We start from the raw sequence: 25077 nt of genomic DNA on the forward strand, positions 1-25077 counted from the left end.
GCTGCTGCCCAGGGAGGGCAGAATTGGGATTGTCCCTGTCTGGAGTCATCCCAAACCCACGTGGATGTGTCCCTGTGTCACCTGCTCTGGGACATCTCCAGAGTCCCTGGAGTTCCAACCCCAACAATCCTGGGATTCCAGGATATAAAACAGCACCCAGAGTTGATGTGGCCGGTGGAGCCCTGGTTTAACACAAAACTTCTCCTCTGCCACAAAACTCGTGCCCGGGAAGAAATCGGAAGTGGGAAAGTCCCTTTTGGGAAAAGTGGGATGGTCAGAGGGATGCTGGTATGGGATAAATCATCCCATCCCCAGTTCCTTTCCTGGTGGTTTTGGTCACCAGAAAAATGTTGGAGTGTGGAGGAGTGTGGGAAACTCAGGGCGAGGGGAGAAGCCACCAAAGGCAATAATTCCCTGTTTAACACAGGGAAAACCAGGAAAAAACCCCGGGATTTATTTAAGGTCACTCAGGACAACTTTGGATCCAGAGGACAAAGAGTTACAGCCCCAGCTGGTGCTGGGGCAAAGCAGAAATTCATGGCATGCTGGAAGCTCAGCCCCCGAGGTGAGAGAAGCCCGGTCCCATTTAAATCCCCAAATATGGCCTGACTTGGGAAGGTGAGTGTTTGGCCAAGTGGATTGAAATGGTATCATTAGGATAACAAACACAGGGGCAGGCTTTCAATCCCAAAGAGGCAGAGGGATCCGAATTCCCGAGACTGAGTCAGGGGAATCACGTGGGTGGCCCTGACACACTTGTTTGGAAGGGACGCTATGATTCAGTCCTGCTTTAATACCCGCAGCCTGTCATTAACTTCAGAGAGCCACGGCGCTTTGCATGGGTAAAACATGAGTGGGTGTTTGCAAAACCGTCCCCAAGCATTTCCTCACAGCATTCCCCATCGGTGCTTTTGCCCAGGGGAGCCTCTGGGATCACTCTGTTTCCAGGAGGGAACGGAGGTCGTGACAAAAATAAACAAAAAAACCCAAACAGGAAGGAGGGAAATGAGACCAGGAAATGTTGGGGGTGATCAAAAACAACTGGTTTGGGGTGTCAGGTGCTGGGATTTTGGTGCCAGCGTGATCCAGGGCTCCTCAGCTGAGTGTGACACAAAATTCTGGAGCTGGGAAGCTGGGATGGGCCCCTGAGAGAGGATTTTAAAGGAATCACAGAAATGGGATGGTTTGGGTGGGAAGGGACCTTAAAAATCCCCTCATCCCGTGCCCTGCCATGGGCAGGGACACCTCCCACCATCCCAGGTTGCTCCAATTCCCATCCTGCCTGGCCTTGGACACTTCCAGGGATGGGGAATGAATGGACCAGGATCAGGATCAGTAGGAGCTGTCAGGGGCTGCTTTCCCGGGAGCAGCCCAACCCAGCAACCTCTGGCAGCTTCGGAAAAGTTTGGAGACGCCGGAATTCCTTTCCAGCTCCTTTCAGCAGTGCCAGCCCTGCCAGGAGGATTCATCCTCCTCCTCCTCCTCCTCTCTCCTTACCAGCAGCAGCCTCCTGCAGCTTTTATCCTGTTTTTGGCTCTCTTGGGGGCATTCCCAGCTCCAGGTCCTCATCCTTTGCCAGGTTCCAGCCCCAGGAATTCCCCAAAAGCCCCTCGGAAGGGAAGAGCCGCTCTGCCCTTTCCTGGCACGAATTCCTTTCCCCAGAGCAGCTCCAGAGGGAGCTTTTGGACCAGCCTGACTTCCACATGCAGGAGTGAATTTCTTCTCCTGCGCGTTTTTATTTATTTACGTGGATAAAGTCAGAGATGAGGAAGTGGTTGTGGAATCCCAGCTGGAAAAGGATTTCAGGCTTCAAAGTGGTGAAGTTACAAAAGGTGTTGAGAGCAGGAAATTTGAATAAATATTAATTATTTGAGAAGTTTGAGATGGGGAAGGGTTTGGGGAGGTCCGGAGGGAGCTGGGGGGGGGCCAACCCTCCCAAATTCCTGAATTAGGCAAAAAGATGAGTTGGGAAAAGGAGCTACAAAGGAGAAAAGAAACCAACAACGGGAATTTGAATGCAACAGAACTTTAATGGCAGGGAAGGGCTGGGGGCACAGTCACACTCAGGGAGCACAAAGGACGATTCCCAAGGCTTTGGGAAGCGATGCAGATCCACAAAGGCTGGAGAAGGCAGTTCCTGGGATGCTCCTGGCTTGCAGCTTCCCCAGGAGCTGAGCCCAGCCCGTGGCTGCTGCCGGGGGAGCCGGGGCTGCCTCAGAAGTAATAGAAGCCGCAGTTTCCTCCTCCAAACCTCCTGGAGCTGGAGCTGCCCCCTCCGTAGGATCCCCCTCCGCAGGAGCCGCCCCCAAAGGAGCTGCCCCCGCCGCAGGAGCCCCCAAAGCCGCCACCCGAGGAGCCCCCAAAGGATCTTCTGCCCCCAAAGGATCTGCTCCCCCCGTAGGAGCCCCCGGAGCCGAAGGATCTGCTCCCCCCATAGGAGCCCCCGGAGCTGAAGGATCTGCTCCCCCCGTAGGATCCACCCATGGAACCACCTCCAATGCATCCCCCAATCCCACCCATGGAACCGCCTCCGTAGGATCCCCCAATTCCACCCATGGAGCCGCCTCCGTAGGATCCTCCCATGGAGCCGCCTCCGTAGGATCCCCCAATTCCACCCATGGAGCCGCCTCCGTAGGATCCTCCCATGGAGCCGCCTCCGTAGGATCCACCCATGGAACCACCTCCAATGGATCCCCCAATTCCTCCCATGGAGCCGCTGCCCCCTCCGTAGGATCCCCCAATGGAGCCCCCAGACCCAGAAGGTCCCATGGCCCCCAATGGGAAGGAGGTGCCCACGATGCTCTCCTGGGGAAAGGAGCTGAGGATGGGCCCCGGGAAGGTGATGACCACGGGTGGAGGGTAGACCACGGCCCGCGAGTCCCCGCAGGAGGTGACACAGGGCTGGTTCCAGGCATCCGCGTAGGGCTGGGGACAGGACACCTCGCACGGGGACGAGCAGCCGCTGCTCATCATCGCTCCTGATGACATTCTTGGGATGGACGGCGACCTGCGGCAGCACAGCGATCAGAACTGCAGGGCCCAAAACTCCAGAGGGAAAAGAAATCCCGCTCTGGTGCCTTCCATGAGCGGGAAAAAGTGGGGGAAGGAGAGCTTGGGAAGATTCCTGACAAAGTCTTTTGTGGTAGAGGGAGAAGTGCGGCACTGCAGTAAAATTAAAATGTTCAGGGAGATCTGGGCCTTTACACAATCACCAGGATGGTAAAAATCTGCAATTTCCTGGTTGAAGGAATTATTGCCCTATAAAAATGAGATCTCTTGTCATTTCCCTCCATCCTGAATAAAAGCCAAGCTCAGAGTAGTTAAGTTGTATCTTCCCCATCAAATAATCAGGGTTTAATTGACACTTTCCCTCTGTGGTCGAGAACAGCCCAACCTCACATTTGGAGATCTGCATCTCCCAACAGTTCCAGCCACAAAAAGCTTCCCTGCCCATGAGACAGAATTGATAAAACGGAACAATTTGGCTTGGAAAAGAGCCCCAGGTCCACATTCCCGATCATTTCAGAGCTCTGACATGGAATCATTTCCCGATTCAGCACCCACAGCCGCATCCCAGTTAATGGAGATGGAACCAGAGGCAGAGAACTCACCGGGCTCGCAGGGAAAACCGGACTGAGGAGAAGGTGCTGGAGAAGCTGCAGGAAAATCCTGGTTTTTATACCCTTCCCCACGGCTCCTGGGCCATGCAATACAATTTTGGGACATCACCAGCAACAATTTTTTGCTGTATAAGCGCCTTCTAATTGTAATAATTGCTTTGATAAGTGCTAATAATTCACAAATCAACTCCTCATCAGCCACTACATGCACACACCCTTCGTCCTGCTTTAATCCTTAAATAATTTTTAGATTATTTTATTACAGCTGCCATTTCCTGACCTGGTTTGACTTGGGAATTGGCTTGGAGGGGTGAAGGATCAGGAATTCCCTCAGCAAGGGCAAAGAATTGGTTTGGCTTTGTCGGGGGAAATATTTTCTGTTCTGCAGAAAATTCCCTGGAAATCCAGAATTGGGAAAACTCACAAATTTTGTGTTTGTAAATCCTCGGTTGGGAAGGGTCATTTTTTATACCTATTTAACCCAAGGAACTCATTAAAAAGGACTTAAATTAATTCCTTGGATGCTTATTATCATCCAAGGAAGCTGTGTGTGAGAGCATTTAATTATTGTAATTCTCCTTTTGTCATCTTAATTATCCTAATTTTGTCCCCGTTTGGGACAGCTGCAATATTCCAAGGAGACACGTGTCCAGGAGACATCATTGGATGAAAAAACCTAAATATTTTTGAGTGCATGAAGCTGATTCCATCTAAAACACAATAAAAGCACCTCAAGACTGGCCAGGATTATTTTTTCTGGGAATTCCTGAATTGCCTGAAAATTCCAACAGAATTCCTGGGTTTGAACCTCGTCTGGTGAAAGGCAGAAATGCATAAATAGGAGGAGAGATCTCAAAGGAAAATTCCATTTATCAAACACCAGAAACACCCAGGAGGGTTTTAGACGTGATGGATATTTTGGGGTGGTTGTCCAAGACAAGAATCTCACACAAACATTGGTGCCATCAAACTGGGGGGATTTTGGTTCTAAATCAAAGTCAGCTGGAGAGATTTGAGATTTGAAATTCGAGGTTTGAGATCTAAGATTTGCGATTTGATACTCGAGATTCGAGATTCAAGATTCGAGATCTGATATTTGAGATCGGTGAGCTGAGATTCGAGATTTGAGATGTGATATTTGAGACTCGAGATCTAAGATCTGAGATTCCAGATTTAAGATTTAAGATTTGAGAAGTAAGATTTGAGATTTGAGATTTGATTCTCAGTTGGAGTTGAGGGAGGGGAGCGACTCCAGTTTGGAGCTGGAATTTCATCCTGTCTTTCCTGGAAAGGGTGGAAAGGACTCCCTGGAGGTGTCCGAGGAACACCTGGCCATTGTCCTGGGTGACCAGGCGGGGATCAGTCCCAGGCTGGACTCCACGACCTTGGAGCTCTTTTCCAGCCTCAACAGTCCCAAAATTCCATGATCGTCCCATATTTCACATTTCTATCACGACGAAGTTTATTGCCCGTGTTCGCATAACTCCTATCCCCACGTTTCTGGTGTTTCCAGACCCGATTGGAAAACAGAGCACGAGGAGCCGATATCGGGGTTAAGATCTTGCAACAGAACCCGAACAAGCCCTGTCAGGCCCTGGTGACATCCCCGGGTTTGACAGCTCTGCCAGTCAGCAATTCCTCCTTGACTCTTCAATTAAGGTGAAACTTTCTGGGTTCCTCCAATTGGGAAATATCAATTTTTACACAGAAAGTCCTGGGTTCTGCTGCTGGTTCTCCCATTCCAGCGGCCTCTGGGAAGAGGCAGCACTTCCATCAACTCCCCAAAATCCATATTTTGGGGGTGGAAAGCAAAATATTGTGCACAAACCCGATTTATTCATCAATAAATCCCTCAAGTGGATGTAAACTCATTCCAGCTTCAATTCCAGCAAGGCCCAGGGACAGCACCAGCTCCGAGGTGACTTCCTGGGGGTCGGAATGTGGAGCAAATGGGATCAAACCCGAGGGGTGCAGCGCTTGGAACGTGACTTGGGATTAATAATGAATTTATCACGTCACTTAGGAGAACAATTAGGACAATTAATGAAACAATCCAGCCCAGCAAAACACGGTTTGGTAACGCGTGGGAAGCTCTTGCACAAAGTGTGGTTCCCGTCCCACTGGGGGTCAGGAAAAGTATAAAAGAGCTCTTGGAATTCTGCAGTGCCATCCACGGCTTCTCCTCGTCTGCACTTCTCCAGACCCGGTGAGTTGGATCTTCTTTGACCCCTGCGTGAATAGGGGAAAATATTTTCTGTCTTTTCTCTCCTTCCCAACAGATGTTTTCTTCCTCTTTCTTTCTCTTTCTTCCTGCTGAGGGAAGGAAGGAATCCTACCAGAGCAGGATTTCTTTTTCCTCTGGAATTTTGGGCATTGTAGTTAGGATTTATCCCCTGCTTCAGGTTCCTCCCCATCCCAAAATGTGTCTCCAGGACACAGAGGTCTTGCTCTCCTGCAGAACCTCTGGTGCCCAGCAATCCCATCTGCCTTTTCCAGGCTTTAAAATCCAGAGTCCCACCCGTGCCTGCATCTGTAGGCACGGGATCAATGAGAGGACTGGAATTTCCCAGGTTGTTGGTGACCACCACAACTTTATCCTATGGTCCAACAAACTCCTGGGGATGAGCTGCTTCCAAAGGCCCCTGAGCTTGGCTTTGCTCTCCGGGATTCCCAGCACTTCCAGGGGAGCAGGAAACCCTTTAGGAATCAGCAGAGCTCAGCGCAGAAAAACACAGAAAAGGGACAAACCTGACTCTTCCCAAGCTCTCCTTCCCCCACTTTTTCCCCCCTCATGGAAGGCACCAGAGCGGGATTTCTTTTCCCTCTGGAGTTTTGGGCACTGCAGTTCTGATCGCTGTGCTGCCGCAGGTCGCCGTCCATCCCAAGAATGTCATCAGGAGCGATGATGAGCAGCGGCTGCTCGTCCCCGTGCGAGGTGTCCTGTCCCCAGCCCTACGCGGATGCCTGGAGCCAGCCCTGTGTCACCTCCTGCGGGGACTCGCGGGCCGTGGTCTACCCTCCACCCGTGGTCATCACCTTCCCGGGGCCCATCCTCAGCTCCTGCCCCCAGGAGAGCATCGTGGGCACCTCCTTCCCATTGGGGGCCATGGGACCTTCTGGGTCCGGGGGCTCCATTGGGGGATCCTACGGAGGGGGCAGCGGCTCCATGGGAGGAATTGGGGGATCCATTGGAGGTGGTTCCATGGGTGGATCCTACGGAGGCGGCTCCATGGGAGGATCCTACGGAAGCGGTTCCATGGGTGGCATTGGGGGATCCTACGGAGGCGGTTCCATGGGTGGCTCCTACGGGGGGAGCAGATCCTTCGGCTCCGGGGGCTCCTACGGGGGGAGCAGATCCTTTGGGGGCAGAAGATCCTTTGGGGGCTCCTCGGGTGGCGGCTTTGGGGGCTCCTGCGGCGGGGGCAGCTCCTTTGGGGGCGGCTCCTGCGGAGGGGGATCCTACGGAGGGGGCAGCTCCAGCTCCAGGAGGTTTGGAGGAGGAAACTGCGGCTTCTATTACTTCTGAGGCAGCCCCGGCTCCCCCGGCAGCAGCCACGGGCTGGGCTCAGCTCCTGGGGAAGCTGCAAGCCAGGAGCATCCCAGGAACTGCCTTCTCCAGCCTTTGTGGATCTGCATCGCTTCCCAAAGCCTTGGGAATCGTCCTTTGTGCTCCCTGAGTGTGACTGTGCCCCCAGCCCTTCCCTGCCATTAAAGTTCTGTTGCATTCAAATTCCCTTTGTTGGTTTCTTTTCTCCTTTGTAGCTCCTTTTCCCAACTCATCTTTTTGCCTAATTCAGGAATTTGGGAGGGTTGGAGGCTCCAGGATGGGAACCAGGCCCAATTATCCCACTCAGCACTGGGTTTGAGGGTGGGGAAAAACAAATTTTCCACCATCAGTATTTCCCATTAAAATTCTTTTATATCCCTATTTCTGCCTGACATTTTCTTTTCCACCTTTTCTCCTACAAATCCTTGGGTTGGAAACCACTTTGCCCAGAGCCAGCTGAAATCCTCCTCTCTTAAATCCTGGAGTAACTTTCAGGCCACTTTAACAGGAATTTGGACCTCTGGTTTCGCCCTGTGACGCATCCTGGGATTTGCTGAACTGGAATTCTGTGGGATTTTTTCCTCCTCTCTCCAGAGCTTCACCACGATTGCAAACAAATTATCTAATTGTTTTCCAATTGAGCCTGTTCCTTCAGCCCCATTAAGGTTTTGCTCGGAGCTGATGAATTTATTGGGTGCCATCATTAAATTAATCGCAGATTAAAATTCCTAAACCTCTTTAGGCACACAGGGAATTTAAGCAACTTCAGTCATGTGTCATCTAATTTTCTATTTACCTCCAGAGCTGTCAATTCAATTTTTTAAACACACTTTCAGCCTAAACAGTGAGCAAAAAATTTCATTTTCCAAGCAGGAATCTCTCGTAGGGACAATTTTTTTTTTTTTTTATATTTCCCATATTTCAGTTCATCCTTCTTGATTTAATAGATATTAACGATTCTATAGTGCAATAAAAAGTATTAAAAACATATTTTGAATGTTTTTTGGGGGGGACTCCTGCTGTCCCCCCCGCATTTTCCAAGGGAGTAAAGCTGGGTTTTAGGTCATCTTTAGAGCTGGGGCTCGCCCAGGTTTCTCTCTCTGTGTTCCCATCCCGACAGAAAACAACAGCACCAGGCGGGACCCGAGCTCTTGTGTCACTCCTCCCTTGGGAAATCCTCTCTTGCACAGACTGGTGACATTTTGCTGTCATATAAAAGCAGCTCTTTGATGATGCCACAGTCGGGAGGAATTTCTCCACGTCTCAAAGCTTTTGGCACTGCCAGCTCAGAAACCAAGGGGAGGTTTCCTTAGTGGATTTCCTCTGGCTCCCATCCCCATCCTCACATTTTCGCCTTGGTTCGCGTTCTTTGATACTCCCGAAAATGTGTTCAGCTTTCCTGAAGCTCAGAACTCTGCAGGGAATCACGATAATTCCCAAAAACTGGTTTTAAATATGGCTGCAGAATGGATGGGGGCCAGGCTCTGCTCCCAGGGAACAGGGCCAGGAAAAGAGGGAACGGCCTCGAGCTGTGCCAGGGGAGGCTCAGGGTGGGAAATTTGGGAAAATTTCTCCTGGAAAAGGTGGCCAGGGAGGTTTGGAGTGGCCACCCCTGGAGGTGTCCGAGGAAGAACTGGAAACTGCCATTATTAATGGCACTGGTCTGGTGGGAGGTGGACATTGACCAAAGGTTGGACTCGGTGACCTTGGAGATTTTTTCCAGCCTCAAGGACTGGATTTTATGGTTCCAGGAACGAACAGGAGGGAGGAGCTGAGCTAAACCAGGGTGTAAAATAAAAACCTTGTGGCTTTCCAGCCGTCAGCTGACCACATCCCACCCCTCGCACGTTCATCAAAGTCGTCACCTCCAGAGACCCCCGTGCCCCCCCAGAGAACAACTGAACCCTTTTGTGCTTGAATTCTGGCTGCTCATCCAACCCTCCATTTCACAACCCAAATTAATTAAACAATTACCTCCCAATTACCATAAAACCCTGTAATTGCTGCTCACAGAGCCAGCTCAAGGAAGCCCAGAGAGGTAGAGGATGGGACCGAAACATCCCTGCAGAGAAAGGAAATCCCAACAAAATGATGATGCAGGAGGATTTTAATAGGATACACTACAAATGACACCAAACAGACACTCCTTCCTTCAGCCCACTGCCCGAGAAGAATCCACCTTCCACCCATTGTTCTTCTCCTGTCAGGGCTGCACTGACAAGCTCCATGCCAGGCCTTTCAAGCTGCTCTGTTTTTCTTCTCTCGGCACAATGGAAAGAAGGAGCTGGCGCTGAAGGGTGATTAACAGAGGCTGTTGTTAATTAAAGACAAAGGGGAGATGCAGGGAAGAGGTGTGGGCCCGGTTCCCAGAGGTCCTGAGCCAGGGTGGCTCCCGTTGATGTTTTTTTTGCCATCTCCGAAAGCCGGTCCCAGCTGCGGGTCTGGATCGTGGGGCTCCGTCTCCCTGCGGATCTTCAGCTGCCTCAGTTTCCCAGGCGGGATCCGCGGCTGCTGCTGGTGTAGAACTTCCTGAGGTAGCAGCCCCCCGAGGAGGAGCCCCCACATCCAGAGGAGCCCAACTTCCCCGAAGAGCTCCCACATCCGTAGGAGCCCCCAGATCCGTAGGAGCCCCCAGATCCGTAGGAGCCCCCAGATCCGTAGGAGCCCCCAGAGCTATAGGAGCCCCCAGATCCGTAGGAGCCCCCAGATCCGTAGGAACCCCCAATTCTGGACAGGCCACCAGAGTAGCCTCCCATCCCTGAGCCGTAGGAGGGACCACCAGAGGGCTGGGGCATGGATGATGTCACGATGCTTTCCTGGGGGCAGGAGCTCAGGATGGGGCCAGGGAAGGTGATCCACACGGGTGGGGCATAGACCAGGGCCGTGGAGTCCCCACAGGAGGCCACGCAGGGGCCGAGGCCTCTGCTGTAGGCACAGGGCTCGGGACACGCCACCTCACAGCCGGGCAGGCACCGGGAGCTGATGCAGTTCATGGTTCTCGGGGCTGGAGGAGGAGCTGGGAGAGACAAGATGGAGTCAGGGAATGTACGGACAGCAAATGGGGTTTGTCCTTCCTGCTCAAGCAATTCCAGGAGCCCCAAGGTTGGAAAAGAGCTCCAAGAGCATCGAGTCCAAGCTGTTCCCAACCCCTACCTGGTCACCCAGGCCAGTGCTCAGCCCTTCCTTAGACACCTCCAGGGATGGTCACTCCAAACCTCCCTGAGCCCCTTCCAAGGCCTTTTCCCTTTTCCAGGAGGGATTTTCCCAAATTTCCCACCCTGAGCCTCCCCTGGCACAGCTCAAGACTGTTTCCTCTTGTCCTGTTCCATTCCCTGGGGTCAGATCCCAAATCCCCACTGGAGAAGCCCAAAATTCCCCCTGGATCTCCCTTTTCTCCAGGCTGAGCTGCCCCAGCTCCCTCAGGATTTTCCAGACCCTTCTCCAGCTGCTCCAGCCCCCCCCAGTGACCTTCCTGACTTGGGGGACCCAGAACTGGCCACAGGATCGAGGTGTGGCTTCACCTCCTCCCTCAGATCCTCCTGTCCTGGGACACCATTTCTCCCTTCCCTGCAGAAGACACCTCGGGATTTGGTTTTTCAGTAAATTTAAGCTTTAAATTTGTGCCTCAAGCTTTGAAAAGCCACAAGAAAAATTCAAATAACTCCTAAAATTCTATCTTTAAGTATCAGATTGATTTATTCCAAGTGACTGCAGTGAGACTCCAATGAAAAGCAGGGTTTCACCACCACATCTCCCAGCTAAAATCCCCGAAATCAAGGAACAAGTCCTTTTTTAAAACTATCACTACAGAGAATGAGAGAGAGCAAAGATCAGCTTAAATCCAACTCACCTGGAGGTGCAGGAGAAGTCAGAAGATGGTTTGAGGAGACTCCTGAGAGGTTCCTGCTTTTATACATCTTTGGAGGCAGCTCCTGGGGTATGAAACATCCCATAAAATCTCTCAGCCTTACCAAATTCTGATTTTTTTCCTCCGTGTGACTCCTCTAACGCCTGTAATTATTTTCATAGTTCCCAATTAGCAAATCAACCCTCGACATATACAATCTGACTCTCATATCATAAATTTGGCTTTTTCATTGTGTGAGAATTTTACAGCCCCGGTTCCTGTGCAACATCCCAGGGATGACTGGATTTACAATGGAACCTGACCCCTGCCTGTTATTTTTCGTTAATGATTTAAGTGAGGCCTGGACAAGATCAACCCTGCAAGTCTGCACTAAGGAGCGGCTTGGGTTGATGATGAGATAATTTTGAAGGTCAAACCCATTTGGGAAGAGCTTCAGGAGGAATTTCCTCATGGAAAGGGCTTTGGAAGGGGCTGACCAGGGGGGTTTGGAGTCCCCATTCCTGGAGGTGTCCGAGGAACCAACTGGACATTGGTGTGGGTGACCAGGTGGTGATGGCTCAAATGTTGGACTCGACGACCTTGGAGGGCTTTTCCAACCAAGGTTCCAAGTTTGGGATCCACCTTGGAGCACAAAGGCTCGGTGACCTTGGGCCGTGCCCTTACAGTGGCACTGGTGACATCCTGGTGACAGCACTGAGCTCAGCATCCCCAAAAATGAGTTTTGATTAAAATTACTCAGAGGTTTCAGGGCTTAGAGGACCTTGCACGTCACTTCAATGCCTTTGAAGTGAGTTTTGGTGTCTCATCCCCTCAATCTGTGGGCGCGCGAAGGGTTGCAAAGAGCCCTGACCCCCATCCGAGGTCGGATGATTCCATTTGGGAGGGATTTCACCCAAATCTGAGGATTACACCCCAGTTGTGTGAGTGACATGAGGGGAGCCACCTTCCTGCGAGTCACTGGGGGAAAATAAACACAGAGATCAGCTCCTGTTTCTTTTGGAACGAGAATGATGCCGAAAGGATTTTCCTCCATGGAGTCTGAGACAAAAGGAGACTTTTGGGTGTTGGGTTTGTGTCACTCAAAGCAGGGCTGGAAATGATCAGCAATTATGAGATGAAGTGAAAACAATGGCGAGGCTTAAGAGGATCTTTTTCTTTGTAAGTGATAAGAATTTAGTAAATCATGGGTGACATCACGTCCTCCTCATTGTCTGAAAATGGAATAAAAGGGGAGAGACTTGAGGCATCTCCCATCCTCGCAGCTCCACTGATTTATTCCCTCCAAGACAACGAGGTGAGTCGGACTTCATTGCCCTCCTCAATACTTTGAATTTTCTCCTTTTTTTATCTTGCAAAATTACGGGAGTTTTAGAAAAGCTGAGGGAGAGAAGAGCGGATTTAGAATAGCTGGGGGAAAGGGAAGGACAGAGCAAGGAACATTTTCCTTGGGGACTTTCTGAAGGCAAATCTTCCCGTGGATCTGCTTGAAAAGGGAACTAATGGGACGATTTTCTTTGGGGACTTTCTGAAGGCAAATCTTCCCCTAGATCTGCTTGAAAAGGGAATTAATGGGACGATTTTCCTTGGGGACTTTCTGAAGGCAAATCTTCCTGTAGATCTGCTTGAAAAGGGAATTATTCTGGGCAAGGAATTTTTTAAGGATCAACAGTTCAGCCCCAGAGAAAAGGGGAAGATTTTTTTTTTCATTTGAGAGATTCAGAAGGAAAAGAGTTGTGGTGGTAGGAAAGGAAGAACTGAGAAGCCTCAAACAGGTCAGGAAGGAAGGAAATAGCAGGAAAAATGGGAATCTGTGAGGGAGGATTGAACTGGGAGCAGCTGGAGAAGGACAAAGTACAGCTGGTTCATACTGGGAACCCGTGGCCTGGCTGTGCTGCTTCCTTGACCTCACACTTCCTCTCCCAGCGTGATCCCAAATCCCAAGAGATGATGTCCAACGTCAGCTCCGAGTGCCTGCCGGGCTGCGAGGTGGCCTGCACCCAGCCCTGTGCCTACAGCAGGAGCCTGGAGCCCTGCATCGCCTCCTGTGGGGACTCCAAAGCCGTGGTGTTCCCTCCTCCCGTGGTCCTCACCTTCCCGGGCCCCACCATGAGCACCTGCTCCCAGGAGAGCGTGGTGGGAGCGTCCCAACCCATGGTTTTGGGCGCTCCCATCGCGAGCATCTCCGATGAGCCCTACGGGGTGGGCAGCTCCTTTGGGGCCGGGGGCATGGCGGGGGCGGGACCCTCCTTCGGATCCGGGGGCTCCTTTGGCTACGGGGGCTCCTCGGGGATGGGGGGTCCCGTGGGATATGGGGGTTCCTTTGGTTATGGAATGCAGAGCTCCCGTGGGTCCTGTGGCTACGGGGGTGTGCTGGGGGCCAGGGGTTCCTTTGGGTCTGGGGGTGCCTGCGGCTACGGAGGCTCCCTGGGAATGGGGGGCTCCTCGTACAGCCGGAGGTTCCGCAGCGTCCGCGGCGGGTCCTGCCTGGGGAGCTGGGGCTCATCCTAAGGCCGAACAACCCAGAGGATGAAAACCCAGGATCCAGATCCACTTCCAGGCCTGGAATTCCGAGGCTGATCCCTGAAAACCAGGCCCACATCCCCTCCTGCTGCGCCTCATCTCCAATCAAGCCCCGCTCCGTGGGACGGCGTCTCTCCCGGAACTCTTTAATTAATCTTGTTCCTGTGTCCTTTCTGGTGGGGTGGGAATGCTTCAGAATTCCATGTGGGGCTTGCTGTAAAGGCCCCAGCTTCACCTTGTGGAGTGGCTGTTGTCACCCACAGGGGTGGCCTGGCTGCCCTGGCACCAGCCATGAATTGCTCTGTTTTGTTCTATTTCATTTACTTCACCCTAATAAAAACCCTTCCGAATTGCATTGGCAGCTTCCCGGTTTTCCTTTCCGCAGAATCCCAGGATCATTTAGGCTGGAAAAGACCTCCAAGGTCATCAAGTCCAACCTTTGATGCTCTCAAAATGAGGCCACCCCTAAGCATCCCAATCCCCCATTACCCTGGCTCCAAGGGTAAACTGGTTTTAACTGGCAGCTGCACCAGTCCACCCCAGAGGTTTTTCCAACCTATTGGAAATTATTCTATTCCAATTATTTATTGGATAGTGTGGAATAGATCAGAAAGGGAAAATAGTTTATTGAGGAATTTCAGACTAATTATATTTGCATTAAAGCAGAATTAATTCCCCTCTGATGAGAGTTAATTGCTGCACAAGGATTCCCTTCTTTCAGGCCAGTTTGTAACTGAAACTGTGGTGAAATAAAAGGCAGAACCCGGGGTTGTGATGCAACAGGGCTTTAATACAAACAAAAAGTGGGATGAGGCAGTGCAGAGACAAAGAACGGAATCTCCGTGTCAGCATTCCCATTTCAGCATTCCCATGTCAGCATTCCCATTTCAGCATTCCCATTTCAGCATTCCCATGGCAGCCTGGACTCCAGTCCAGCAGTCATTCCAAGACATTCTTTTTCCAGCCGGACACTTTCACAGACAAGTCCCGTGACTGGTTTGACTCTTTGGGTTCAGGGAGTACAAAACACAACAGGTGCGAGGGACAAAGGGAGAGAACATCGGGATCCTAAGCCTTGGATAAAGCACAAACAAGATCCAAACAACCCCGGCTCCGACTGGACCAGCTGGAGCAGAGACTGCTTGGAATTCCTAGCTCTCAACTAACTACCCTGCATCCTATTTTTCCTTTGGACATTCCTCAGCTTTAAAGGGTTAAAAAGGCCCGTAATTCCCGTAGTTCCCGTAGCGATACCTGTAGTACCCTCGGGAATAATAGGGATAATAATTCCTACCATAGCCTGAGAAATAGGAGCCGCGGTAGAGGCTCCCCAGCCGTGACATCCCACCCCCGCAGGAGGAGCCCCCTCCCATTCCCCCTCCGCAGGTGGAGCCCCCTCCCATTCCCCCTCCGCAGGTGGAGCCCATTCCTCCCCCTCCGGATCCCATTCCTCCCCCTCCAGAGCCCCATCCCGATCCCATCCCACCTCCTCCAGACCCCATCCCTCCTCCAGACCCCATCCCACCACCTCCAGATCCCATCCCTCCTCCAGACCCCATCCCTCCACCTCCAGACCCCATCCCACCACCTCCAGACCCCATCCCACCCCCTCCAGACCCCATTCCCCCGCCGATTTCAGGGATGGACGAGCCAACGATGCTCTCGGTGGGGCAGGAGCTGATGATGGGCCCCGGGAATGTCACGACCACGGGCGGGGCGTAGACGATGGCTCGGGAGTCTCCGCAGGCGGCCACGCAAGGCTCGCTGCAGGCGTCGACGTAGGGCTGGGCGCACGTGACCTCGCAGGGCGAAGCACAGCGGGCGCTGAGCAGTTGGCCATAGGAAGACATCGTTCCAGATGCAACCTGGAAGGATGAGAAGGTCCCGGCGCAATGAAGGCACAGCCTGGGAAGGATGGATTGGAAGGATGGGGAAGAATTCCTCAGTTCTGGGGTTATTTGTGTGTTTAATTATTTAAGCGCTGCCTTTTGGAGGTAAAAAAATGTCCCCGGGCTTCTCGATGAGAAAGGGAATCCAGGTGAAGAAAATGTGTCTTGTGTCTTGTCCCTAAATTCTGAGGGATGAGGCTGAGATATCCAGCAGGAAACAGGAGGCGAATGGGGGATTATTGCCTTTGGAATTTGCTGGCTTCCAAAGGGAGCTGGGAATGGGGATTTGCTGGATGGTGTTTGGATGGAGAGGTGCAGATGTGTGGGATTAAATCATCTGAATAAATGAGTTCGGTGTTAAAAAAATTAAAATGATAATTAAAAAAAAAAAAGAATCATCATTTCTAAGGCGCAATCTGCTTTTCCATAAATTGCACCAATTAAAGGAAATGAATTGTGGGGAAACGTTTCTGATTCTGCTCCCATCCCTCTCTAGTGCTCCATGGAATCACGGAATGGACCTTGAAAATCCAGTTCCAAGCTCTGGCATGGGCAGAGACACTTTCCATAGACCCCAAACCCTATCCAACCTGGCCTTGGGCAGTTCCAGGGATGGGGCTGCCATGGCTTTCCTGGGAATTCCATTCCAGAGCCTCCCCATGCTCACAGGAGAGGATTTATCCCTAAAATCCCATCCAAACCTCCGGTCCATCAGTGTGAACCCATTGCCCCTTTTCCTGGCACCCCATCCCTTGGAAATTGTCTCTCCCCATGTTCCTTTTGGCTCCTTCAGGTCCTGGAAGGCCACAATTGGGTCACCCCGAAGCTTTTCTGTATTTTTGTCCTGTCTCTATTCCCAAAATGAATTCTGGGAGGAACCTCCCTGTCCTTTTCCCACTTCATTCCCTTTCCTTCTCCCACTTCATTCCCTTTCCTGCTCCTTTTGGGAATCAATCCCACCCTGATCACAAGTTTGGAGTGACCCTACTCCATAAATAAATGCTCAAATCCTAAAAATTCCTCCCATCAACATTTTTAAAACTCCCATTCCTCTCCCCGCTTTTATCCACCTTAATCCCAAGCCCCACTTCCCACGCAAGAACGGGCTTGGAGAATAAACTCTACCCTTGATTTAGGATAGGATATAAAACCTCAGTTCAAAGCTCCCCATAAACCAAATTACCTCTAATTAGGAGCTGATTCAGTTAAATCTGACTTACCCAGTCAGCAAGGAGAACGAGTCAGCAGAGGCAGCTCCAGGGCCACCAGTCAGGAGCACTTTTATATCCTGTCATGGAGAAGGGAAACTGGGAGCCACCTTGACGCAACCCCTTGTGAAATGGAATGTTTTCCCTGCTCCTGCCTCCCCTTGTCGCAACTGTTTTGATAACGCCTTAGGATTAGGAGATAATTCCCAGTCCCACACAGGTGCTTCACCCTTCCTGGGCCTTTGCTGGAAATCTCTCCATCCTGGGCGATGGAGGGGGAAATTCTCCCTAAAAACTGAGGGGGATTGTCCCCAGAATACTAATTTTGTGTGTGATTGGTCACTTCGTGTTCATGCCATGGGGTTTTTTATGGAATTTCTGGCTTCTAAATTCCCAGGCCCATACAGGGATGTGGGATAATCCCCAGGCCTACAAGTGCTTCACCCTTCCAGGGCCTTTGTTGGGAATCCCACCATCCTCTGAGGGGGATTTTCCCTAAAATATTCACTTTGTGTTCACCCCATGTGTTTTTATGGAATTTCTGTCCTGGGACATAAATTCCCAGCCCCACAAGGGGATGTGGGGTGATCCCCAGGCCTACACAGGGCGCTGCAGGTGCTTCACCCTTCTGGGGCCTTTGTTGGGAATCCCACCGACCTCTGAGGGGGATTCTCCCTAAAATATTAATTTTGTGTGTCCGTGGTCACTTTGTGTTCACCCCATGGGTTTTTATGGAATTTCTGACTTGGAACATGAATTCCCAGGCCCACACAGGCCCAGTCCTACAGGTGCTTCACCCTTCCAGGACCTTTGTTGGGAATCCCTCCATCCACTGAGGGGGATTTGCCCTAAAACAGGGGAATTTTCCCTAAAATATTCACTCTGTGTGTGTGTGGTCACTTTGTGTTCACCCCATGGGTTTTTATGGAATTTCTGTCCCTGGAGCTGTCCTTTGAACAGAGAATTTCCTTTTCACATTCCAAGTAGGAAATTTGAGGTGCCAAAGCAATTCCTGGACAAGAATTCCATCAGAAATTCAGCTAAAAAAGGGCACCTGCCCCGGATTTTATATTTTATATGCAATTCCTCATCTCAGGGGTTATCCCCTTCAGAATTAACACCTAAAAATACTAAAAACCAGGAAAAAAATGAATTTTCCTTTGGGGATCTGTTTTTTAGAGGCCAAGATGAGAGGAGGAATTTAGTTCAGTATTAGAGGACTCAGAGCAAACATTACCTGAAGTCCAGGCCCACAAACTCAGCTCAAAAAAAATCCCCAGGACCTGGAAAATGCTGATAATGTGATTTCCGTGGTCATATTTACATTAAAAAAAAAACCAAACCCTCTTCCTTTTCAGTTGTGGTGAATTATTAAAACGAAAGGAAAACACAAAAACAAAGCCCCAAATAAATTATTTTATTTACATTTCATGGCTCTGGAATCAATCTAATGAGCAGAGGAGACACATGAGCAGCACAGAACAGTCTGACTCACTTAATTTGTGGCAATTAAAAGCACCTATTAATTACAGTGATTGAAAGCTGAGGCAATTCCAGGAGTTACCAAACCCAATATTTGAAAAAAGTCCATAAGAACCTCATTCCATTGTCTTGGAGGAGAGAAAATTGGTTTAAAACACAAAACTGCCAAAAAAAAAAATCCCTGGGGTTTGGTTTATGGAACTGGGGATTTTCCCAGGAAGCTTTAATGGGATCCTTTCCTTGGTGGAATTTCACAGCTCTGATATTCCACGGGAGATCCTTCCAAAAAAATTCAGCTCCCAAATGCAAACCCCTGGCACAGGCCCAAAGCTCCTTTCACAAGCCCTGAACCTGCCTCAGATCAAAGAGCTCCTTAAGAGATAAGAGAAGGAGATAAACTCCCTTCCCAGCTGGAAGAGAAATCCTTCTGGAAATATAAATTAAATTTTTTAAAAATCTGGAATTTTGGCCTTTATTTGCAAAGGATTTTCAGGGAAAAAAAAAAGCACCCAACAAAACAACATATTTCATACATTAAAAAAACAAACTTTAAAGAGCAGCACTTTGTGCCGAGGAGCTCCAGACTCACCTCAAACAAACCAGCTCCAGAGATTTTACCTGGGAGATTCCTCATCCTGTTATTTCCTGGCACGCTGATGTTGTTGTTGTTGTTGTTGTTGTTGTTGTTGTTGATGTTGTTGTTGTTGTTGTCGTGGCCCGTAAATTGATTTTCTGGCTTCAGGAATTCCAGGGCTCCGCTCTGATCCTTCCCGGCTGCTTTGCATACGGAGATGAAATCAGAGGAAGCTGCTGCAGCTGCTTTGCTCTTCCCTATAATTTTCCAAATTGGGCTCCGAGGCCGCTTGGCAGAGAGGAAATCATCGGTGTCATCATCCCAGATGGGGGCAGAACACCATCCTCAACCCTCATTTTCCCTCAGATTTTATCGGGGCAGTTCCAGGCTTGGAAGGGAGCAGTCGACAACACCCAGCAGGAAAATAAACAGGCTGAAATTTGGGAATCATTGCCTGAAGCTGAGGCTGGTTCGGATCCTGGAACCTCAGTTTTGGGGCAGTTTCTGGGCTCCCACCTGGAATCCAATTTCCCATTAAAAGGATGATATTTTGGGGTGGTTTTTTCATTGGATAATTGTGAGATTGAAGGGGAAATATGGGATTAAATGAAATCACCACCAACTGCTCATTAATTATTTGTTTTATTGCTCAGACCAGAGCAGGATCTCAGTTCTGTTCATTTCTGTCCATTTATGGTAATTTATGTCCATTTATGTCCATTTATGTCAAATTTCTGTCCATTTCCGCCCATTTCTGATGTGATTCCCCCTGATGTGATTATTGATCCTATTAAAAAAAAATCAATTTTTGGCAGCCTCCCATTTCCTTCTGGACATCTCAACCTCATCCCTAAGAATTAAAGGACAAAACGCATTTCCACTTGGATTTCCTCTCTCATGGAGAGGTTTGGGAACATTTTTTACCTCCAGCACCACCAAAGGTGGTGATTAAAGAATTAAACACACAAAATAACGCCGGAACTGCGGAATTCTTCCCCACCGCCCGACGAGATTTTGCTGGGAGCTCGGCAACAATGACAGCACCCCAATTTCCCGGGAATCTTTCATCTTGGAAACAAAACCCAGCTAATGCTCAGTAATTCCCCGGATAAAACTCGAGGCAAGGTGGAATTGCAGCCCCGGAGGGGGAAGCCTGGAGTGCCTGGGTGTGATTCGGGTCTGCCTGAAAGCTGGGCCGGGTGTCCCTCTGGGGCCACCACCCAAACGCCTTCTCCAGGTTCAGGGTCACCTCCAGGACTTCCCAGGATCTTGGAATATCCCAAGGTGGAAGGGAACCCCGAGGATCAGGCAAAGAACCACCCCCAAAAGTCCCCAGAGTCTCACCTGGGTTTTTTTTGAGTCCTGGAGCCCCCAGGATTGGGTGGAGGAGCCCTGATATGGCTCAGCCCAACCCCAAACCCCCAGAAGATTGAGGAGAAGGAGATTTTGACCTTCACTGAGGAACTGGAGCACGGCCAGGGATGGGAACGGGGCTGGGGCAGCTGGAAAAGGGAATGGAAAATCCTGAGGGAACTTGGGCAGCTCAGCCTGGAGTAAAGGGGGATCCAGGGGGGATTTGGGATCTGCCAGGGGGGATCTGGGATCTGATCCCAGGGAACGGGGACAGGACAAGAGGGAACGGCCTCGAGCTGTGCCAGGGAAGGCTCAGGGTGGGAAATTTGGGAAAATCCCTCCTGGAAAAGGGAAAAGGCCTTGGAAGGGGCTGCCCAGGGAGGTTTGGAGTTCTAAAGGTGTCCGAGGAATTCCTGGAATTCTGGGTGTCCAGGTGGGATCAGACACAGCTTGGACTCAACAATTTTGGAATTCTTTCCCAGCCTCTGGGGTCCTGGGATTCTAAAGAGCTGCAGGATCTGCTCCTCGGGAGGGTGGGAGCTCATGGGAGAAGTTTGGGGTTATTTGGGGCATCTTAGAAGTCCCGCCCTTGCAAATAATTAATTTTACTATTTCATTAGTGCCTGTGGAATGAGCCAACGCCAGGGAGTGAATTCCCATTCCTGTATCGCCCCATGGCTCACCCAGGCGTGGCGCTAAGATCCAATTTAATCATCCATTAACGAGAAAGATATTAATTAAATCTTCATTTGCCTTCATTGCCTCATTAAAGCTGCTCGTCTCAGCAAGAAAATCTGGCAGCTTCCTCTGAGCTCCTTCAAGGATTAAACCCGGAGCTGGTGGCACAAAATGCTGTAAAATGAATTTATAGTTGGATTTAAGGAAGGAAAAGGAAATTTTCCCAGGGAAAAAAAGTGCAGAGTTTTGTTATCTAGAGGAAATACTGGAATTTTTTCCGGCTGCAATCATTTGTACAGCACCGATTAGTCCAGCTCAACAAGGCCAAAGGTTCAGCTGGAATAAAAATCCGTCAGAAATTCCAGGGCTCTCCATGCTGCTGGAATTCACCAGGAATTGTGGTTATGGGAAAAGGGGGATAGGTTCAAGCTGAAAAAGTGGAAATTCAGGTTGGGTTTAGGGAAGAAATGGTTCCCTGTGAGGGTTCTCTGGAATGGATTTCCCAGAGAAGCTGTGGCCACCCCATCCCTGGAATTACCCAAGGCCAGGTTGGAGCATCCTGGGAAAACAGAAAGTTGGAATAAGATGATTTTTAAGGACATTGCCAACCCAAACCACTCCGGGTTGTTTGATTCTTGGGCCTGAAAAGGGATTTAAGGAGGAAAAGCAGCCCTAAGGACCGTCCCAACCCAAACCATTCCAGGTTTTTACGATTCTTGGTCCTGAAAAGGGATTTAAGGAGGAAAAGCAGCCCTAAGGACCCTCCCAACCCCAACCATTCCAGGTTTTTATGATTCTTGGTCCTGAAAAGGGATTTAAGGAGGAAAAGCAGCCCTAAGGACCCTCCCAACCCCAACCATTCCAGGTTTTTACGATTCTTGGTCCTGAAAAGGGATTTAAGGAGGAAAAGCAGCCCTAAGGACCCTCCCAACCCAAACCATTCCAGGTTTTTACGATTCTTGGTCCTGAAAAGGGATTTAAGGAGGAAAAGCAGCCCCGTCCCTTCCCCTGGGCCAAGCCTTGATCTCCCTGACCTCATCCCAGATTTTGCTGCCATGCAATATTGGGAATATAATGAGAGGTTATCAGGAATAACCCCATTAATAGCGGGGTGTGCCCCAGCCTCAGATCCACCCTCGGCACGGAGAATCCTTGGGCAGGTTGGGTCACTTTTGGGCATCAGATTGCCCCCAATAAATGAGTATTTTACTGGGCCAGGAGAGGGGAAAGGGAAAGGCCTGGAGGAAGGAGGAGTTGTGGGATGGGATATGGGAAAGGGAATGAGGGATCTGGATCATCCTGGAGGTCCTTTCCATGCCAAACCACCTGGGATTCTGTGAAGATCAGAGGAGGAGGAGGAGGAACAGCCGAGCTCCCCGTGCAAGGCCGTGAAAACGATGGGAGCACTGGGAGAGAAACAGGTGGGATGGGTTTGTGGGAGGTGGGAAAAGGGGGGAAAAGCAGGGGGAAAAAGCCAAATTGGCGGAAAAATCCAGGGTTTCCTGATGCACCCTTGTTTTTCCAGGCTGCAAATAACAATAATAATAATAATAATAATAATAATAATAATAATAATAATAATAATAATAATAATAATAATAATAATAATAATAATAGGCAGATGAGTGGAAAATGCTGAGGGCTGTTTGAAATACTGATGGGGAAAAAAACCCCATGGAATGGACTCAAACAAAAAATTTGGATCAATTGGATCCAAAAGGGATCAGCTTGATCCAAAAGGGGATCAGATTTATCCAAAGGGGAACAGATTGATCCAAAGGGATCCAGATCTGAGTTCTTGTTGGAAAAGCTGGTGGTTTTCCCCCAAAAATCCTCAGTGAGGAGACTCCAGGGGGGAATTCCAGGCTCTTCCAGGGGGGATTTGGGATCTGATCCCAGGGAACAGGGACAGGACAAGGGGGAACAGCCTTGAGCTGTGCCAGGGGAGGCTCAGGGTGGGAAATTTGGGAAAACCCCTCCTGGAAGGGGCTGCCCAGGGAGGTTTGGAGTGGCCACCCCTGGAGGTGTCCGAGGAATTGCTGGACATTGGTCTGGGATCGGGCACAGCCTGGACTCAACCTTGGAGATCTTTTCCAACCTCAACAACTCTGGGATGTTCCTTTAAGGAAAAAAAAAAAAAAAACAAAAACAAAAAAACCTAAAAAAGGAATAATTCCCATTCCTCCTCCTCCTCCTCCTCCCCCCGAGCCCCGCGTGGAACTGGAGATTGTCCAACCCCTGGAGCTGGATGGGGTGGAGCCGCTGGGGCCGATGAGACAACGCCAAGGTCTTGGGGTCCGCCCTGCCCGTGACCTCATTGCCGGAGTTTTCCCAACCTTTTCCCCAAGAGCCAAACACGAAATGTGGGATCTGTGGGCTGCCCAGGGGCCGATCCTCCCAGATATTGGGATCGTTACATCAGCGTCGGGATCAGGAACGGCAGCGGGACGGGGAAAGCGGGGCACACACAAATGGGGTAAACGCGGGGATTTATGGCAGCTCCTGAAGTGGGGATTCCTGAAAATAAAGGGAAAATAAAGGGGAAAATTCATATTTTAAATGTGGATGGGCGGGGAATATTTGAGGGGATTGTTTCAGCAGGTTCGGGGGGGATTTGGGAGCACGGAAAAAATTCCTGTTTTCCACCTGGACGCCCAGCTGAGGAGGGTGGGCACAGAGAAAGTGAAATCCAGCGAAAACGTGGAAAAAGCCTCCTCAGAGGTTGGGATTCTTCCTTCTGCCTGTTTAGGAGCTGTTTTAATGTCCCTGATAAATTTTCCACAATCCCTTTTCCCTCTGAAGGGAATCCCTGGATTGGGACTGGTCCCAGAAGGAGGAGCCCACCCTGAAGCTGGCGAGGAATTCCAAAATTCCAGTTGTTCAAGGGCAGCTCTCAAACCTCCCCAGTCCCAAAAAAAAACCTCGGCGGTTTGGAATTTATCCAGATTTCCCAATTAGGAGAATTTCCCTGGAAAAGAAAACCAGGAAACCACTGAGATAATGCAGAATAATTTTAATGGGAAGGGAAAGAACAATAATAAAATAAAAAATAACATAAAATATAAAATAAAATAAAATAAAATAAAATAAAATAAAATAAAATAAAATAAAATAAAATAAAATAAAATAAAATAAAATAAAATAAAATAAAATAATAAAATAAAATATGGGGTAAAGGACACAGGTCCAGGTGAAGATTCTTTACTTTTATCCTGGAATTTTGGAATGGTTTGGGTGGGATCATCCAGATCCATGGGCAAGGGACACTCCCACTATCCCAGGTTATTCCAAGCCAATCCAACCTGGCTTTGGACACTTCCATGGTGAAAAATCCACATTTTTGTGGCCAAACTTTCCTGATGAGTTAATTTTTATATCAAAAAATTAATTTACACAAATATTTTTTTCCTTTTTATTAAAACTAAATATAAGGAGATTGGTTTATTCCCTTTCCCGACTTTCCTGCAGTGAAAGTGAAACCTGGGAAGTGGTGATGGGATCGTGTTCGTATTTATCCCAATAAAAAGGGAATTTCCTGATGAGTCATTCCCATAAAAGCTAAGCCAGGCTCAATTAGGCCTGGCAGGCAAAGGCTTTGTCAGATCTGACCACATTTGGGGTGTTCCCCAATCTTGATTGTTCTGGAAAACCACAGAAGAACAACGAATCGCTCCCCCGGACCAGATTCCGAGTGTCAGGTTATCCCAAAATTTGAAATTGTTATTTAATGGCTTTATTCTACTGCTTGGGAATGCCTGAGGGGGGAAAAATAAAACCCAACCTCAAAAAAAATCCCAACCTCAAAAAAAAAACCCCAACTTAAGCTGAACTCAAATTCCCAAATCTGCTTTGGAGGAGCCTCCAGAGCCTTTGGATCAGGCTCGGATCCGCCTCACACTTCCAAGACCTCTTCCTCCTCCTTTGCTGCCTCCACGTTTTCCATTCCCGGCTTTTCCGGATCTGGAATTTGCTCCTGGCTCCTGTTCCCAGCTGGCTCCCGGTTCCCAAAGCTGCTCCTCCGGCAGGGATGGATCCAGCGGGAAGTGAAAATGTAGGAGCAGCGCGAGCCTCGCCGGGAGCCCGGCTTTGGGACAAAACCCCCGGAACGCGGGACTGGCGCTCCGTGGGAGCTCAGGGAGTTTCGGGACGTTCCTGCTCCCACTTCCAGCACTCCCGAGGATCCCAGCAGGGTCTCATCCATGACGATGATGGGCCTGGAGGTGGATTTCGGGATGAGAGCTCCGGAACGCGGGACTGGCGCTCCGTGGGAGCTCAGGGAGGTTCCTGAGGATCCCAGCGCCATTCCCGCGGATCCCTCCGGCATTCCCGAGGATCCCA

General features: G+C 50.0%; 4 protein-coding genes across 4 annotated transcripts; 2 read left to right on the top strand and 2 right to left on the bottom strand.

The window, feature by feature from the left end:
* Positions 1-6522: 6522 nt before the first annotated feature.
* On the top strand, positions 6523-7146 carry LOC136568129 (claw keratin-like). Its single transcript, XM_066567978.1, has one exon. The coding sequence runs from the start codon at positions 6523-6525 to the stop codon at positions 7144-7146; it is 624 nt and encodes a 207-aa protein (XP_066424075.1).
* A 2504-nt stretch (positions 7147-9650) lies between these two features.
* LOC136568130 (scale keratin-like) lies at positions 9651-10160 on the bottom strand. The gene has a single exon (XM_066567979.1). It carries the CDS (start codon positions 10158-10160, stop codon positions 9651-9653), a length of 510 nt encoding a protein of 169 aa, XP_066424076.1.
* Positions 10161-12982: 2822 nt separating this feature from the next.
* LOC136568131 (scale keratin-like) lies at positions 12983-13543 on the top strand. Its single transcript, XM_066567980.1, has one exon. The coding sequence runs from the start codon at positions 12983-12985 to the stop codon at positions 13541-13543; it is 561 nt and encodes a 186-aa protein (XP_066424077.1).
* Positions 13544-14769: 1226 nt separating this feature from the next.
* Positions 14770-15405, bottom strand: LOC136568132 (claw keratin-like). The gene is made up of 2 exons (XM_066567981.1): positions 15162-15405; positions 14770-14855 (listed from the first exon to the last, which is right to left on the bottom strand). Exons 1-2 carry the CDS (start codon positions 15403-15405, stop codon positions 14770-14772), a joined length of 330 nt encoding a protein of 109 aa, XP_066424078.1.
* Positions 15406-25077: the final 9672 nt, after the last annotated feature.

The sequence above is a fragment of the Molothrus aeneus genome, chromosome 31 (genome assembly GCF_037042795.1).
Source record: "Molothrus aeneus isolate 106 chromosome 31, BPBGC_Maene_1.0, whole genome shotgun sequence".
Taxonomy (NCBI): Eukaryota; Metazoa; Chordata; class Aves; order Passeriformes; family Icteridae; genus Molothrus; species Molothrus aeneus.

Bases quoted from the DNA above. Each gene is read 5' to 3' on its own strand.
- LOC136568131 (XM_066567980.1), top strand. From the start codon at position 12,983: ATGTCCAACGTCAGCTCCGAGTGCCTGCCGGGCTGCGAGGTGGCCTGC.
- LOC136568129 (XM_066567978.1), top strand. From the start codon at position 6,523: ATGATGAGCAGCGGCTGCTCGTCCCCGTGCGAGGTGTCCTGTCCCCAG.
- LOC136568132 (XM_066567981.1), bottom strand. From the start codon at position 15,405: ATGTCTTCCTATGGCCAACTGCTCAGCGCCCGCTGTGCTTCGCCCTGC. The intron at 14,856-15,161 runs GTGGGATGGGGT...CCTATTTCTCAG, and splicing joins GGGAATGGGGTCTGGAGGGG to GCTATGGTAGGAATTATTAT.
- LOC136568130 (XM_066567979.1), bottom strand. From the start codon at position 10,160: ATGAACTGCATCAGCTCCCGGTGCCTGCCCGGCTGTGAGGTGGCGTGT.